Here is a 17,581-nt window from a genome sequence, read left to right as displayed (position 1 = left end):
ATTTAAATATTAAAATGAATTAATATAAAAAATTCCTTTTTATTAAAATGTCTAGTAGTTCAAATTAAACACTTATTCAGAACTAAGTTTGTCGGAAGGTTAAGTTGGAAAGTTTAATTTATAATTAATTTTTTCTCAAAATTGTTTCTATTTGCTTGCCATTGAAGTAGCCAATATGAAACTATATACTTAACAATCTAATCATTTAATGCTTTGTACAAGTGGTTAAAACAACATACCTCAATATGAGACAATTTTCGCTTGCAATATATAGCTCTTCTCTTCCCACATTCTTGACAAATAATGAATCCTCTAACTTGAGCTGAAAAAGTATATAAAGAATTAAGTCAGTCTGAATTTTAAAATAATGAAACAAAGCACAGACCATACCAGAGTCATACAGATGCGGTGGAAGCACCTAGCCATCCCTGCTAGTAAGTCTAAAAAATTGTAAAAATATTAAAAGGAGATAATTCAGCTTAAAGGGATATTAAACAGTGCAGACTTTATAAATGCAATTCTATGCATTAAAATTGACTAGTAACAAACTGTCATGACAATAGAACAATACATATGTATCTTCTGTGTTTATTTAGACCTTGGCATTTTGTATATTTTCAATTATTTAAACGGAATTCACCTGCATTTAGATGAGACTTGTTTTTTTTATCATTCTCTGAAATGGCAATTTTGCCATCAAGAGATGGCCTCTTGTCATCTGTGGTTTCTGTACCGATACAGTCACTCAGCAGCAGGAACTCCCCATCTGGCCCAGTGGTTGGGTCTGGTAACCACTCAAGATCTTGGTCCAGTCTCTTTGGAAACAAGGCACAGAACCAGCAGTCGTCAACACTGCGCTTACATTTGCGTATCTGTATAAAAAAAGAAAACATTTTTGCACATTTACCCGATTCAGATCTATAATGTACATTATAGATTGCGAAACAAGTCTTACAACTTATATTATTTATCACTCTTCAAACCTCATTTCTGATGGAGTCCATTGCCCCAAAGGTAGGAAAAACAGAACTACTTTTTCCTACAAGACACCAAAAACAGAAAAACACTGGGTTTTTTTTTAACAACTTTTATATGTCGTGGTGGAGATTTAACCCCTGACCCCCCATACCAGAAGCGGTGCTCACCACTAAGCCATTTGGTCCGGTATTTCAGTTTTCTTTAATATATATGATGTAGCGAAAATTTTTGGTACTGAATTATAAATGAGACTTTTTTAAAAAACATACCTGAAATGATAGTGGCGTTTGCGCAGTGGTGTCAAAGAACTTTTTAAAGGGTCAATGACTGCTGGAGACAGCTTACTGGGGTGTCGGATCATCGCTGAAAAATTTGAGAACATTTTTCTGGGTGACTTTGGGTTCACTCTTCATTGTTGCAGCATCATGTACTAATAATGGCTCTTGATGAAATTTCAGCTTTGAGAATCGCTGTTTCAGTACTGCCAGCACTGGTTCCATTGAGTCTACCAAATTAGTTTTCAAGTCGGGATCACGGTTTGCTGCATTACGTATTTTACCAAGTGATGTTAAACTACGTACTCTTAACTCTAAGTTTTCTGTCATAGACTCCCTGTGTAAAGCAACATTCTGCAGTGCAATGTTAAGTAAACTCATACAACGCTCTGCTGGATTATTGTAGCTTTGTGATGGTGCAGTACGCACTGCTATCAACATATCTAGGTCAAGTGCTATAAACATACAGATGTATGATAACTGTACAGACCAGTAAGTAGATCGGTGGTCAGGTCCGCCATCAGTATACACAAAGAGTATTGGTTTTGTTAAAGAAAGTCCATCTTCAGAATCTCCATTTCTCAGAATTTTCATGCTTTCAGCTGCATGTCTCATTGGAGATGAGGGACTAAACACCTTTTCCTTAACCGTAACATGCACTGTACCATTGTAAAAGCTATCTGACTTGTGCTCAGGAATATCCACTTTGAAAAGCACAGAAGGCACTGCACCATGTATGTGGAAGTCGTGATCTAGAGCACTGAGTACTGCTCCTCTTATGACCAATGATTTGTTATGTGCTCTAACTCCTGTTGATACAGGCTTCCCTGGTTCACCAACCGGAACGACACTTTTGTCGTCAAGACAAATCAGTATACTTTCATTCCGAAATCGAACTGCTAATCTTTCATCAAAACAACTGAGTAAAGCAATCCGAACGGGTAGGGGCTCTAGTCAACCGTGTGGAAAACTGCATATCTTATATATCGCCCCTGTGTATGACTAGCTTCCTCACAAACTTGTTATGGCCAAAAATTTAAATGCAAGCCATGAGGGTGATGGATTTTTTAATCCCTTGGGGGGAAAATCTTTCTTACAGTTTCTTTTAAAAGAGTTAGCTCTTTTTTCTTAGGCAATACATGTTTTTCTTTTGTGTGTCTTTCATGAAAAACTCAATACTGCCCAGATTTTTTCCCAAAGAGACCCAAAAACGGGTAAAGGTTTTGTCCTTTTGGGGACCCCATTGTGCGTCGCAAATATACAGAAACTCTGTGGAGTCGTTTTGAAGCAGGAACTCAGACACACGTGTGTCTATTGCCCTTTGTTCATTACTTTCTGGAGCAGTGTCGTCTTCAGTGAGATATCTGTATATGCTCCTTAGAATGGCAGGTTTTGCTCCAGTCTTAGAATATTTCTGAAAGAAATTTCTTCTCATTGCACGTGTTGAGAATTTCTCCAGGTCATGCTTAACGGCTGTGATGGCATCTAGGTCACCTGTTGCTCTAGACAGATCTTTTGTATCTTCTGGGCTTTTCCAAATAAAGGTGTGATTTCCCAGGAAGTTTCCAAATTTATGAGTATACATTTTGACTGGATATGGAAATGTCATTTTCTCTAACCATAATTTCCTGTCGTAGACATCTTCTGGTTCATAATCAAACAGAAAGAGGGGTTCAAATTCTTTCAGGGTCCGGAGAGATTCATGAACAAGAGTATAATTCCTGTCGATGTCAGTTCCAATCTTCAGATCTCTCAACACATTGTGATCACTCAATGATCTTACTGGTTCAGTCTTTTCCCTGTTTACTGCACTACGCTGTGCTTGCTGATCAATGTGTTTTTTATACTTTACCATTCCTTGAATAAGATTTTCACACATTCCTTTGAAATGTTTGAATTTCTGGTTAAGGAAGTATCCAGCTGAGGTCATAGTTATCATATTAGAAATATGTTCAGTCAGGTCTTCAGAGGTTACCTGTAAAAGTCATAAAGTAGGACATCAGGACACAAGAAGAGAGTCTGATATGACCGCATTACAAGACATGACTTTGACCCATCTTAGCTCAGTACTTTTTATTTAATATCAAAACAAGAGGTGAGCTCAAAATACTTATACAACTTGGTCAGGGGATGCACATGTTGACACAGAATAAATGTTTAAAGTTTCAATGCAATATTTGAAATACTTCCGAGAAAGTGGACTTGAACAGAAAACTTATCCCACGTTCTTTAGTATGTACATACATTTGTACTAACCTACTCGCACCAACAGGTCATGACAATAGCTCTAACTATTCGAATAGTCTAGCTAAAAAAGTTACAAGCTAGGTTTGATTGAGACTGTTCATGGACTGTAATGTAAATGAAAGCTGCAGTCCATGCTTCAAGGAAACATCAACATACATGTAATGGCAGAAGTAGGGCAAAAAGGTCATCTGGTTGAATAAAAAGATCTTTCAGTCAATTAAATGAATGTTGACTGCAACATATGTAAAGCTTCTGTGCAGCATAAATACCTTGGGTTCCTTTATCTTAAGCTTTCTCCAATTGTTGTAACCTCTTAAATCTTGGAAGTCTACACAACTAATAGACCTTTGTTCAAACTTTTCCCAGTGAGGGTCCAAGTACCACAGTGTGTTGGTTAGTGTCTTACAAATGTAAGTTCCTGTCGTCTCCACCTGTAAAATATTTTTTTATTTTATTTTTTATACAAACCTTTTTCTCATATTTATATATTTCAATTTGAGGCATCTCAGTCTCAAAGACAGAGATGTATTCCATGAGATATATTGGACATTAGAATTTCTGTAAGATAAGCAAACTCTAGAAATTAAGGTAAGATGCTTCCTCCTAATTAATTTGTGGAGCTGTACATGTGTAGTACAATATATTGTATATATTTGCAGCAGTATATGTGAATAGGAATGCAGTAAAAAATGAGCACCTTTTTTATATAAAGATTTTTCAACTATGCTTTTCATTCTTCATAATATCAAATATCAATAATCTTTTCATGGAACATTTTAACACTACCTGCATTGGCGTAAATGCTACCCCATTCTTCTGCATGAACTTCAACACCATGTTGTATAATCTATCTTTTGAGTTAATCTCTTGTCTGAAATCGTATGGGAATCAGTGTAAAACCAACATACATGTAAAATCATATCTATTAAAGCAAATATAATTCTGTTGACATAACAATTAAGATATTGAAACATCTGATGCACACTTATTTTATAAAATTTTATATTATAAAAAATAATGCAACAAAATATATTATGAGATGCTCCGTGCGAAAAAGGGCACTTGGACATTTTCGCAAATTTCCATTGCAAAATCCTGAAAATGTCTGAGTGCCCTATTTCCTGTGACGTGTCATTTATAATATGATATTAACTGTTAAAGGAATGCAAATAAATGTTTTACATCAACCTTGCAACATTTTCATCTTTAAAAAATTAACAAATTTCCTTCTGCACTGATCCAGAATATACTTAAGATATTGTAACATATACATGTGTACAGCTTTTATGGAATACCACACATATTAAAAACTACATGTATATCAAAGAAGATTGAAATATAAAGTTGAAAAGAATATACATGTATATCAAAGAAGATTGAAATATAAAGTTGAAAAGAATATACAGCTGTCAGAAAAGGAATTTACTTTCTATCTTCATTTATGCTACATGTCACAGGATATGAGACTGTGTTCATACGGTAGGGATAGGAGTTGCAGCCTGACACACTTTGAAGATGAAAGCCTTTGTCAAATTATTTCAAATTCATTCCAAGCATTTAGAGTTTTGATGCAGAGAAAAATGACTAAGTGAAATTTTTTTAGTGCGGAAAATAAAAGAATAGCATAGATGGTTAATACACCACTCCACAAATTAGTAATACTAAAAGCTTGCTAAACACCACAACCGCTAGACAAATAGCATACCTGGTAAATGTGAGAGTTCACATTTTAAATACAGTATCTGTAAAAAAATTTATAAGAAGGTATATTTTATAAAAAAAAATACATGTTTAGTTAATATTTATAGAAACAGAAAAAAATATATATAAAGTATACTATAGAACACTGTTAGAGCACCCAATAGTACCAAGATGCTCTAGGTTCAAATCCCAGCACAATATCAGACATTTGGCTGCTGGAACAAAATATAACTCTCATGAATCGCATATTGGCTAGCAAACTTGGTCTATATAATTTTATATTTATCCATCCTATACAAATTCTGAAAAGGGTGATCCTTCAAAAGCACTTAAATCAAAGCAGGCAGCAAAAATTGCCAACTCAGTTTGATTGAGTCTGTTCATATAAGTACTGGAAACTTCAACACTGTCCACACCCTCTAGCACCGGCTTAAGCTGTTTGTTCAAATGGGGGCTCCCGGCATCGTAATCTACTTGTGAATGCAGAATGTTTAATTTTTTTATGCTTTGGTACTAGGCAAATTCATTTCAAATGATAAAACATACCTTTCTTTCGGAATCAGGTTGTAAGACTTCTGTGCCCGCAACAAAATATCAAACACATTCTTCTCACCAGCATTTTGTTTTGTATTGGGAACTGTGTGATGAAAGAATTTTATATGAACAAACTTTAAAAAGGGTCAACAATCATGCAATATAAGTCTTTTTGTACATAAAATAAAGTATTTAAATACATTTTATTCCTGAGCTTTACATTACAATATGCAAATCATCTCAAGAGCCATCTCTTGCTGTAGAATATTTGTCTCGAATGTGAAAAGTCATGGGTTCAACCCTTGTCAGCATTTATATATATATCAAACACATGAACATTGGTACAGTTTCTAGCTCCCATGTGCTTGGTAATTTGCTGACAATATGCAACTTTATTCAATAAAGTCAGTTGTGTTAGGTGAGCTTTATGCTTATTTTTTTTTACTTTTAAGTTTTACCTTCAATCTAATTCGGGAGGTTGGGGTATCGATCCCGGCCGCGACATACCAAAGCTGTTAAAAATGGTACTAGTAGCTGCCTTGCTTGGCATTGACCATCTGTCAGGATAATGTACCATCTCCATATGACTGAGAAATTGTTGGTGGGATGTTAAACCCAACACAAACAAACAAAAAATATCTTCAATAGCTACATTTTTAATACTTGAAGCTTGAACAAAGTTCAAGAATCAATATATCAACTTAATAAAAATATTTTAAAACATAAGATAAACTGTATACCTTCGTGTTCCATTAGCTGAACACTTAAAAACCTTGTCCCAAATTCATGCAGGACATTCACAGGAGTTGCTGCCTCCACATATATGGGCTCTTTGTATGCAAGCAGCTCACTTTTGCCAGCTGTTATACTTTGAACCTGCGTGAAAATTACAAACTCTATGATAATGTTTAATATTGTATCAAGATGAAAAACAATTGTACTGTTGAAGTATTTTCGATTTCATGACTCATTGAACTGTACAGTTTATTTCACTCCAGATATGACATTTCTAACAGCCTCAGTCACCAAGTCAGTGCTGGGCTAGCTCTTTAGAACGACGTGACCAAAGAGTCTGGAACGTTTGCTTGTTATAAAGCAGCAATTCTCCCGGTTAATACTGATCGGATGTGTGTCCGAACCGGTCCCGGCTGAGCATTTCGACGAAAACAAAATACAATTTAACAATATAGAAAATATATCGTAAATCAAACCATTAAATCTTCTCGAGGAAGGATACGGCTTATAGCCGTGCCGATGTCCTCATCAACGGCAGCCTTTAAAAAAGCCCGTCTGGCTGGCAAATCTTTTATCCCGACAAAATCTACTTGGAAGTAAACCGTGCCGCTCAAGGGCGCCGCCATTGTTGTTTTACCATGAACTGTGGTAGTTATCCGAGGTAGTCCGAATGTTGCGTTATATAGATTCGTACTCAAAAATATTCGAATTTTCGTACTCATATTTATCGCGCTTTTCGGATAATTTTTTTTGCATCGGGGGAAAAAAAAGTGGAAATTTCAGTTTTATTTTTTTTCCAATTTACAAATATTTCGGGTCGCCGGTTTTGTAAACCAAGAAATATAAAAGAAGTGGCCTTACACCTGAGGTTCGTCAAATCAAAATTACTTAAACTGTCTACACTACAGTACCATGTGTTCAGACAGATATGTACATGACTTGATTTAATCCTGATAAAAGCTTGGGTGTTCCATTTTTTTAATTTTTTAACATGATATACAATATTTCAGCAACAAATGCTAAGTTTTGGATAGCCTATTTTTTACTCTGCAAATGATTATAGCTGGTATATGAGGTCAGGCAGGCAATCTCCTGCAGAAGTAAAACTTGTATATACAGTTAAGAAAACGGAATGAACCTAATATATACTCCTGGTTTAGACCACGGGGTCTAATCCAGGATATAGCCGTCAGGCATTGCTTTCTTGACGCCCAAATTTCAACTTCAGCATCCTTGAAATAGACCAGGGTTCCAGACTTCCCGAAAGTTGAAAAAAACTGTCAGACATTCGGTCTGACAAACCATGAAAATCTGTCGGACCGAAACGAAATCTGTCGGACCAAATAAAATTGATCAAAATCAAAGAATAGCGTGTGTTTGTATTTCTAAGACACTTTTTGTTTTTATTTTTTTCGCCGTAAAAATCGGCACATTCCTTACAGCGCATTTTCATCTCCTCCCTATCATACACCAACGATTCACTGTCTTGCTTCTAATTTTCATTAAATTTTGTCTCAGGTCCTTCTTTTTATCCTTTTACTACTGTTCTGCGCGTTCCTCTGAAGTAGATTTTTGATTTTTCCCAAGGTTTGGCACCTTTAGCGACGCCATTTTGTATACATGCGGCTTGGATAAAAGCCGGACAGTCGAACCGATCCGGAATAAAAACTCGTCGGACCTGATCAAAATTTATCGGACATGTCCGTCGGACCGACGTATTTCGGGTAGTCTGGGGTTCTCACTAGGACTTAAAAACATGGAGTCCATGGACTCCCAAACCTGAAAAAGTTGGAGTCCAAAGGTGCGTCGTAATAAATATGTTTACAGTGCTCAAAATAGCATTGCTGATTTTTTTAATCTTCAAGAGACTTTCAAAGTTTATAGTTATTCAAAACAAACTCTGAACTACATAGTATAATTATTGTTTTGTCATCAACACATGGAAATCGTTTTTTTTCCCCACTTTTATACCAAATCAAATTTTATTCTGGTTAAATAAAAGTCCACTCTAAAGAGAAAAAGTTTATATTTGTAAAAAAAACGTAAATGTATATAGGCAGCGATTAGCGGAATGAATAGGAAAATCGTGTACAGCTTCACACAGTGTGTAAGAGATTCATCCGATCGACAATTATTTGAGCAAATATCTTCAAAATGGGGGCAAATTGAAGATTGATATTTAAAGATTTAATGCTGATTAAATAATAAAGTAACAATTCATTCACATGTTTGGCTTGGAAACTGAGAATTTTTGAGAAATTTTAGGGTTTCTGAAATTCCGGCGAACGTGAAATCGCCAATGTTCGGGATAGAATCTTAATATCAAAGAAAAGCGTATGTGTATTTTGGTTAGTTGTCCTGGCATTTCGGCACAATATGTTAAATCAAAGGGCTGCAGCTCTATGGTATTTTCTGATCTTTGCAATCTAAATCATACTGACTATCTGTATGTACTTTCCTGTATAAGTTTATTTTTATATACTATAATTCATCTTACGCAGCGACAATGTTTTGATTTTCTTCTATAACAGTTTGAGATTTACATATGGAATTTTGCATGAAAAAAAAATAGAATTGCCTCGACTAGGATTTGAACCATAGGCCTCTCACACCCTCAACGAGACCGCTTACCTCTGCACCACGGCAAAGTTATACATATGAACCTTGAATAAAAACGAATACATTATGTAATTCTAAATTGAGAATTTCTATTTCGTGTTTGTAATCCTTATTAATTTCGAGGTATTTTGTTCACGATAAACGTGTTGTTTAAAACTGACGCCAAAACAGTCCGACATGTATATATTCCACTACTCGACAGTCAGATTTATTTGTGTACTACGCTCTGGAGTATTCGGTAATCGGCATAGCTAAAAATAGCATTTTCATTGATTAAAATGATATTCATGATAATCCGAAGCTTTACGGAAATAGCCGAACATTTTTCATTGGGTAAAAAAGATATTCATCCGCGAAAATTTGTGATTGTAACCTCATATTTCTATTGACTAATCTAAACTTTTGATGCACTGTAATTCGTTAAATGCCTACATTAAAAATTATTCTTTCTTTTAAATTGCTGGTTTTTAAGCAGTTTTGAGTGAGAACTACTTTGCGTTGTTAGGACTGTTAGGAAATTTTGTGTTAGACCGTGGATGTTAGCTGTGTATTTACTGATCTTACGATCAGAAAATACAATTATTAATACTCTTATAGAACGTTTTTGCAAGAATGAAACTAAAGCAAAATTTTGCCTAGAAGATGCCGAAAATTTCGACAATAATTCAAAATTACACTCATTTGTAATTTGAGAAAACAGTCTTTAAACTTGCGGCGTAAATAGTCGAAATTTTTATCCTTTTGTCGGTAAAATTTGCTAATTTCCAATCAACTGTTGATCAAAGATATTAAATTATCACCTCGTGTTATATCTGGTAATTACATGTACAGCGCGTGTATACATTAGTCTGATCTCTATTGCCTGATATGATAATGATCGAAAGTGTTATCGCTGATTGGCTAATCGCTTCACGGGTCGATGTGCATAGGACAGCCTACCTATAGACTGACACGCGCCGACGTATTTGTGGTTGTAAACAATCGGTAATGTTGACAGTCCCCAGGCAAAATATAGCGTACGTGGAATCCTTGCTCTGAAATATTTGCGTCCAGCTGTAATAAACATGCGTACCGGGACGCAGAAATAAGCATCCCCGAGAACCCTGTAGACATTTAAATATTACCATTTATGAGGTTGAAATAAATTTATTTAATTGGTGGTTGTCCGGTTTTGGTGGTCCCTTAGCAGTACTGTAGCAAAACTTTGCGAGTACTAGCATTTGACTATCATTTTGCAAGAGCTCAATAATTCAGAGAGGTTTAAATGAAAATGTCAGAAATAGAAAAAATTGAAGTTGATTTTTCAGAACTAAACAATTTTTTTCGTCTTCGAGTACATTTAAGATGTTGAATTTCAAAACTGCAAACACTAATTATCAGTTTTAATGGAGGTATATACTATATAGTTTATTTAAGAAACATAGTTTAATTCGTGCTGGAACTTAGTGGAAGGTGGGGTGGCTTTATCCTAGTTTGACCCCAGGGTCTACAGCATTTGGCTCATTCTGTATTTGTAGTATATTAAGGATGAATATAAGGAGACACTCAGTTGCCAGCCCGCATAGCTCAATCGGTTAGAGCGCGAGACTTGTAATCTCGACATTGTGGGTTCGATTCCCAGGCTGGCCAACTAAAATTACTAATCAGTCTTTCGGATGAGACTTTAAATCGAGGTCCCGTGTATGGGTGCTTAAACACTTGGCACGCTAAAGAACCAGGAGAAGCTTCTGGAATTGGAGCATCTTCCTTAGTTCTGGCTTCCATAACTTTATATGTCGCTTTTATTTTGACGTTACGACAGTAAAGTTATGGGTCAACCCTATTTGCAAAGGCTACCAGAATTTGACAGTTTGTGCGCCGTACATAAAAACCTTCTAAAATCACCCTTATTAATCAAATTTGGGTCAAATAAAAATACAATTTGATAAACAAATCAATTTTGAACCAATTCATGTTTTGTTTTTAAACGAAACTTCAATGACATTGTGTACCCAACTATTTTTTTAGAGAATAGAGGATGTTTACCAATATGGAGTCTGCTTTCAAATGAGATCTCGCGGGACTTCATGTTTTGGAAATTCTAGCATCTATTTTTAGTAACGGACCATACACTATTTTTAGTAAGTGTATGATTTTATATAAAAACAAACAAATAATTCATGAATCATCACTCAAAACAATATAAATCCAACATGTTTTTGGTACAATGTCTGTTATTGAATAAATACACCGTTATTCATAATTGCAAAGCCATGTTTTCAATTAAAAATAGCATTTGGGTCACGTGTCACCAAATGTCATGCAAAGGTATCCGAACCTAAATTCTCGCTGGTCACGTGATAATTAGGGCAGCAATGGCGGCGAATTTTATGAAATGTGAACCGCTGATAAACTTTGAGGCAATATTTCATCAGTCTAACATTCTGTGTTCAAAAATATCGTCTGAAGGGTCCCAAATATATCTAACTACCTGTATTAAAATAGTTTTTGTCCAGATCACGCAAATTTATTGAATTACAGCATGACATAAAAATGTCACGGGTCTGGTTGACTTTCAATATGGGGTTGGCTTCAGCGAACAGGTCTAGCAATACTATAAAACCTGTTCGCTGAAGTATCTTTTGCTACATCTTCCTGTATCTGTAATTGCACTATCCTCCAAAAAAATAAAATGACTAATACTCTTCTGGAGGACTCGCCCATATGGGCAACCGGTGGCGAGTATAAATAAACGCAAATACACACACACACACACACACACACAGACACTTAGTTCTGCAATCAGACAGTTGCCTGTTAACGATTTCATTAAAAAAGTGCTGAATTATGGTAACAATTTAACGGTTACTGTCTCATCACTACTGCCATCTCAAATTTTAGGAATCTAAAACGCTCCAAAAACAAATGAAATCAATATTTCAATATCTAACATTCTAAAGGAAATAAAAAACAAATTTAAAGCTATTTCAATGATTTGTTTAAACGATTACAGTCGATTAAAGTATACATAATATTTCTCTCACTTACATCAACAACAAATTACCGGAAAAGGAAGTTCATACAACCGGTGCCGTAGTAAATAATAACGGTGTAAATAGGTCCCAAACTCCAATTTATTTGTTTATGTATTTACCTGTTTATGATCGAAAGGAAGTTTCGTCTCATGTTATTACAGGTTATTTTATTTCACTTTAAACTGTTAAAGAGGTCCTTTTAATCTGTCTTTTATTTTGACTCTATAAAACTGCTGTCATTCTTTCTATGAAGAAAAAATAATCACATTTAATGTAGACAAATGCTGTGTTATTCATTATGGACACAATAACACGGAACATCAATATTTTATGAAAAGTGACTTTACAACTAAACAATTGAGGTCTAGTGAGGAAGAAAGAGATTTAGGTATATTATATGATAAAGATTTGAAATTTCGACATCACATAAGTAATTGTATCAATAAAGCAAATAAAATAACTGGATTGGTCAGAAATACCTTCTTACATGTTAATATCAAGCAATTTCGGAAACTTTATAAAACTCTTATAAGACCACACCTTGAATATGGAAATATTATTTGGAGTCCAAGATTTAAAAAAGATATTGAAGCAATCAAAAGAGTTCAAAAAAGAGCAACAAAAATGGTTAAATGTATTAGAAATTTATCGTATGTAGAAAGATTAAAAATTCTGGAAATTCCTACTTTGGCTTACAGAAGATTTAGAGGTGATATCATACAAGCATGGAAATTATTAAATGGGAAGGAAGATATAGATTATAATGTATTTTTTGAAAAAGCACAACTTGATAATCATCACATCAGAGGAAATTCCATGAAGTTGAAAATAAAATCATGTAAAAAGGAATTAAGAAAACATTTTTTCTCATTAAGAGTAATACCAGAGTGGAATAAATTACCAGATTCTGTAGTATGTTCACCAACGCTGAATTCGCTAAAAAACAGACTCGATAAGGTTATGAAAAACAAATTATATACTGTTATACCGGATAATAATCATTGGGTGTCAGACCTCGAGGGGGTTATAAGAGATTTCTGATCTCGCGACCCTACGCTGGATAAAGTAAAGTAAAGTAAGTAACTGATAATGTCAAAATAAATAGAAATGGAAGATAAACTGATACAGTAAAGGTAACTATTACAGACTAACAGATAATTATATACATTACCATATACATTCTATCCCTATCTGATGATGTTGTACTGGCGTTGCGGTTATAAAACTTTTATCTGAGTTCTGTCTGGAATCTCAGGAGTTTCATTGGTTACATTCTGTAAGAAACCAGTCAAATACCAGAGATCTGTGTTTGTGCTCATTAAATTCTTTTATAACATCAGAATCATGGGAGTGGGAACCAGATTAACCAGTTGCATACATGTGAACTTATTTTGATGATCAAGTGGGAGATTTTTCTTCAAAAAGTGGGAGATTTTAGAATTTGTAATATTAAAACAGAGAAGGAAGTTTGACATCAAAAATCTATACAGGGAGATTTCTTTAATTTGTGAAAATACCCCTTATTTTAAGAAAAATCTTTGAAAATATGGCTGCAGAAAATGGGAGTCTGACCCGCTAAAAGTGGGAGAGTTCACATGTATGCAGTTGGAGTGTCACAGTTACTAAAAATGTTGTTTGAATGGCATCTTAATAAACATGAAAAACATTTAACCAACCATACTTTAAGAATTCTTTGACTTTGAACATTAACTAAATATTTTGTATTGATAATATACATAAAAAGCACATTTTGTGTTACTATTTTGTTGTAAGTCTACTTAAAAAAAAAAACAATTACAAAACATTATTCTATTATGGAGTTACTGTTTTCCTTATAAGGACGTATGGTACAAGATAAGATAGGATGCAATCGGAAAAAATGAAATTAAAAACAAAATGTCATATCTTGACATAAAAGAAACAAATGTTATGTTTAAAATCAAACATACAAATTTAAATTGTAAGCTTTATTCAATTTCTCTCTTTTCATGCCAATTGCCATACAACAACAGACAGTTTGTTGAAAACCACTGTGATGTTAGAATTTCATGCCCTGAGGCATCAATCATTTTCTGGCACCCCAGGCCATGATATTTCCAAATGACAGTCTTGTCAATATGCTATAACAACAACTTATAAAATGGAAAAAAGACAGTCATAGACAAACTTTAATGATATATTTTCTCATATGTGTTGTTAATAATGTCTTAATGTGTAAGATTCAGTATCTCAAGTTTAAACTAAGTGAAAGGATACCAGTATGTTTTTAATGAAAGGAATAAACATTGACTTAGCTATCCTACATGTAACCTATTTGTGAACCCAAAGTGTGACACTAGTTATCTTGCCTGACAGCATTTTCATTCACAGAATTAGTACATTAAAATTAAAACAACATGTTGTTAGTAAGATTATTGGTTTTTGCCAGTGTCTGTGTTTTGCTTATGAATAGTTTGACATATCTTTTAATAAACTAAAAAAAAAAAAAATAAAGTCAAGTATGACTATTCTGAATTTGAATAAACTTACAGATTTTATCTTCCAGCTGAAGGGCTTTATAAGTCATATTTGTGCAGAGGGTCTTTGAGGATTACATTTACCAAAGTAATGGCTTCATTAGGCAACAGTATGCAGGATGGAGGTAGACCAGTTCAAGACACCCCTGATAAGCTTCAAGATCTTTGTATATTTTATTGCATGAACAATCTAGACATTCTTGTTGCATCGTTGAATAATGTTAGTGAATCAAATGATGATATTTCATCCACATTCTCTTTGTTGCTTGGCAACAGATTGATGGAGTATTTCCTAAGTAACAGTTTACCAAGTGAAGATAAACAGCAATTTGTTGATCAATTGACACAGAACAATCAATTATGCAATGAAGTGATATTGACAAGGAGAGATGTGTAAGCTCTGAAAATATTCAAGAGTTGGCTAATAATTCAATCCGAAGATTGCATCTCTCCATATTTGATGATAGTACAAGTGAAGTTATTGTTTCATACGAGGGAATTATTAGAAAACAATCTTCCTTATTTAAACAAAAGTATCTCTTTCTCAGAAATGTGAAGAAAGCCAGATGACAGGTTTTCTTAATTTGCTATGTGGACAGGAGGTTGATGCGGATATTGAAACTGTCGGAGGAAATGCAGATGATTTAGATAACTCTATAAATGCTAGTGGTGATCAGAACAGAGGAAAATATGATAATCCAAGCTTTTATGAGATGGTTGTTTCTAATACCAAGTTCCATGGATTCCAGATCAGAAATCTGGATGGACAAAATGAGGGAAGTGGGGAAACTGTTCAAGGAGCAGAGAAAAATACAGAAGACCAGTCTGATATTGCTCCAAACTTAAAATCTTTCAGCTATGAGTGTGTCTATATGGGAATGCGCCCACCCATTTCTGCACATCACTGCTATGGATGGTTTTTATCATTTACTGACTGAGATATTGTTGAGGAACAAACAAATACAGTCTTTCTGTCTTGTAACAGTAATTTCAAACCCAGTAAAATGGTTCTTATCGCAACCAAAGATTCATTCAATGAAAAATATCCAGTCACTATGTTTGTCTTTCAATTGTCCTGAACAGGTAGCTGAGCTTGAGGAACGGGGCATTCCATATACAAAAGAATTCTTCTCCAACTTACCTCTTCTTGAAAACTTGAGGTAACAATACAGTTCAGTTTAACATTACATACATGTAGTTGTATTGCCTACTCCTGCATTTAAGCCTCTTATTAATGAACAGAGATTTCTAAAAAAAATGTGATGATAAAAGTAATTGAAAAAATATTTTTTTGATTTTAAAGATTGTTCATCATATTCTGTATGGATTTCTAAAGTGGCATGCAAAGTGCAAGTACATTTGAAATTAGTTGAGATCTACTTTAAGCATAGTATGTTATAAATACCATGGTTTTCTTTTTTTTCTTTGTTCAAATGAAGAACATGAACCAGAATAATTAATAAATATATGCTTTATTTTTATGCAGACATTTAGATGTTTCCTGCAACTACGAAGGGGGAAACAGCGGAGGCATTTACTGTTATAGCGATAGAATGGTAGCGCTATTCACGCAGTCAGTCAAGAAAATGACACAACTCAAATCCATAGATATCTCAGGAACTAATCTTGCTTCAATCATTTCTCACAGTAATTCTAGGTAAATGTCTGATAATATAAAATCATGTAATTTTCTTATGATTGCACTTGATTCCCATTTGAAACTTATATTTCTTAAAACATCCTTAGATGGACCGTGACCTTAAAAAGTCTCCATTGCAGTGGGCTTCTTTTACATGACCCCCGAGTCGCAAAAAGTAGAAAAAAGTGCCACAATGGTGCATGCCAGCATGATTTTATCCGATAATGCATGTTTTCTTCTCTTTAAATGTATAACTGTGTGCAGTTTTATGCAAGAATTAGAAAAATAGTTTGTGAAATTGGATACAAAAGCAGCTTGAGGACCTCTCGGTGGAACTGTGCTGTAATCATTATTTTGTCTACAATACTTGTAATTCCATCTTATAAATCAGTAGAAAAAGCGATAAAGAATTGATTTATTTGTAAAAATTATAATAATACGGATCTGATTTATATCCATTTTGAATTTTAGATCAGCAAACATTATTGAAAAGATTTTCTGAAATTAAAAACAAATCAAGTCTACAGAATATAGCAGGTTAAATGTCATGTGAATGCCAGACGAAGTTACTTTTATATGCACATGGGTTTTTAATTCTCCAAATATCATACACGCTATGATGTCCTTGAGTTTTTGTCAACAGTTTTTGTGGCTATCTTTTCTATTATTCTTTTTGTCTAACTCTACAGACATCACCTCCTATTATAATTATCTTTTTCTCTTCATTTTCCAAAATAAATTTATCTAACTGTTCAAAAATTGAGATATCATCATTATTTGGTCCATAAATATTTGTAACTATATATGTGTTCATTTAACTATCTACCACAAACTATTTCTGTATATATGTTAATATGTTTTTGCAATAAAATTTGCTGTTAATTAAGAGGCATAGGCCACACTATTGTAAGTATTGCCACTGAAAAAAGCTGGTCCATCATAATAGCTTCTTGTAAAAGACATAAATTATCATACTTTTGTAAATTAAGTCCATTGAACACTTGCTTTCTTTTTAAATTAAATTAAATTTTGAAATTTATTATGTTATATTTGGCCATTTACAGTGATACAGAATGTACAGGTCATTGTATGCCTGGGTTTGAGGGTAGACAGTTTGATTTTCTTGGATTGTATGGCAATGAAGAATGTAGGCACAGTTTTATTCCAGCTCGAAGGGTTTGTATCAAATACTTGCTTTCATATTGTAGTCATATTCTTTTTTTGATAAAGATTAGAGTAATTTTCATTTTAGGATTTATTATAAACTATATTTAGGGGCCTCCAAAAGTCTTCCCCGATCAAATAAGAGCAGAAGGTTTCTGA

The 17,581-nt window shown here is 34.1% G+C and overlaps 3 protein-coding genes across 3 annotated transcripts; 1 reads left to right on the top strand and 2 right to left on the bottom strand.

Moving 5' to 3' along the window:
* Window positions 1–112: 112 nt before the first annotated feature.
* Window positions 113–938, bottom strand: LOC132729629 (uncharacterized). The gene is made up of 2 exons (XM_060715436.1): window positions 641–938; window positions 113–322 (listed from the first exon to the last, which is right to left on the bottom strand). The coding sequence occupies exons 1-2, from the start codon at window positions 891–893 to the stop codon at window positions 198–200; spliced, it is 378 nt and encodes a 125-aa protein (XP_060571419.1). The 5' UTR covers window positions 894–938; the 3' UTR covers window positions 113–197.
* Window positions 939–1,319: 381 nt separating this feature from the next.
* On the bottom strand, window positions 1,320–7,326 carry LOC132729628 (uncharacterized). Its single transcript, XM_060715435.1, has 7 exons — window positions 6,476–7,326; window positions 5,748–5,838; window positions 5,206–5,242; window positions 4,287–4,371; window positions 3,770–3,931; window positions 2,516–3,228; window positions 1,320–2,172 (listed from the first exon to the last, which is right to left on the bottom strand). The coding sequence occupies exons 4-7, from the start codon at window positions 4,335–4,337 to the stop codon at window positions 1,320–1,322; spliced, it is 1,779 nt and encodes a 592-aa protein (XP_060571418.1). The 5' UTR covers window positions 4,338–4,371; window positions 5,206–5,242; window positions 5,748–5,838; window positions 6,476–7,326.
* Window positions 7,327–11,722: 4,396 nt separating this feature from the next.
* On the top strand, window positions 11,723–17,434 carry LOC132729630 (uncharacterized; the record flags this gene model as incomplete). Its single annotated transcript, XM_060715437.1, has 4 exons — window positions 11,723–12,264; window positions 14,649–15,779; window positions 16,106–16,276; window positions 17,323–17,434. Coding segments are annotated over exons 2-4 (585 nt in total), but the record flags the coding sequence as incomplete, so codon positions are not given.
* Between the last annotated feature and the right edge of the window lie 147 nt (window positions 17,435–17,581).

Source organism: Ruditapes philippinarum, unplaced genomic scaffold, assembly GCF_026571515.1.
Source record: "Ruditapes philippinarum isolate M1 unplaced genomic scaffold, ASM2657151v2 ctg17973_1_1_1_1, whole genome shotgun sequence".
Lineage (NCBI taxonomy): Eukaryota > Metazoa > Mollusca > Bivalvia > Venerida > Veneridae > Ruditapes > Ruditapes philippinarum.
This window is presented reverse-complemented; position numbering and strand designations above follow the sequence as displayed.

Excerpts from the sequence above, each read along its gene's own strand:
- LOC132729629 (XM_060715436.1), bottom strand. The coding sequence starts at position 893 with ATGTTTTCTTTTTTTATACAGATACGCAAATGTAAGCGCAGTGTTGAC. Across the intron at positions 323-640 it reads CAAGTCTCATCTAAATGCAG|CTCAAGTTAGAGGATTCATT; the intron begins GTGAATTCCGTT and ends ATACTTTTTCAG.
- LOC132729628 (XM_060715435.1), bottom strand. The coding sequence starts at position 4,337 with ATGGTGTTGAAGTTCATGCAGAAGAATGGGGTAGCATTTACGCCAATG. Across the intron at positions 3,932-4,286 it reads TAGCATTTACGCCAATGCAG|GTGGAGACGACAGGAACTTA; the intron begins GTAGTGTTAAAA and ends AATATTTTACAG. Across the intron at positions 3,229-3,769 it reads TTAAGATAAAGGAACCCAAG|GTAACCTCTGAAGACCTGAC; the intron begins GTATTTATGCTG and ends TGACTTTTACAG.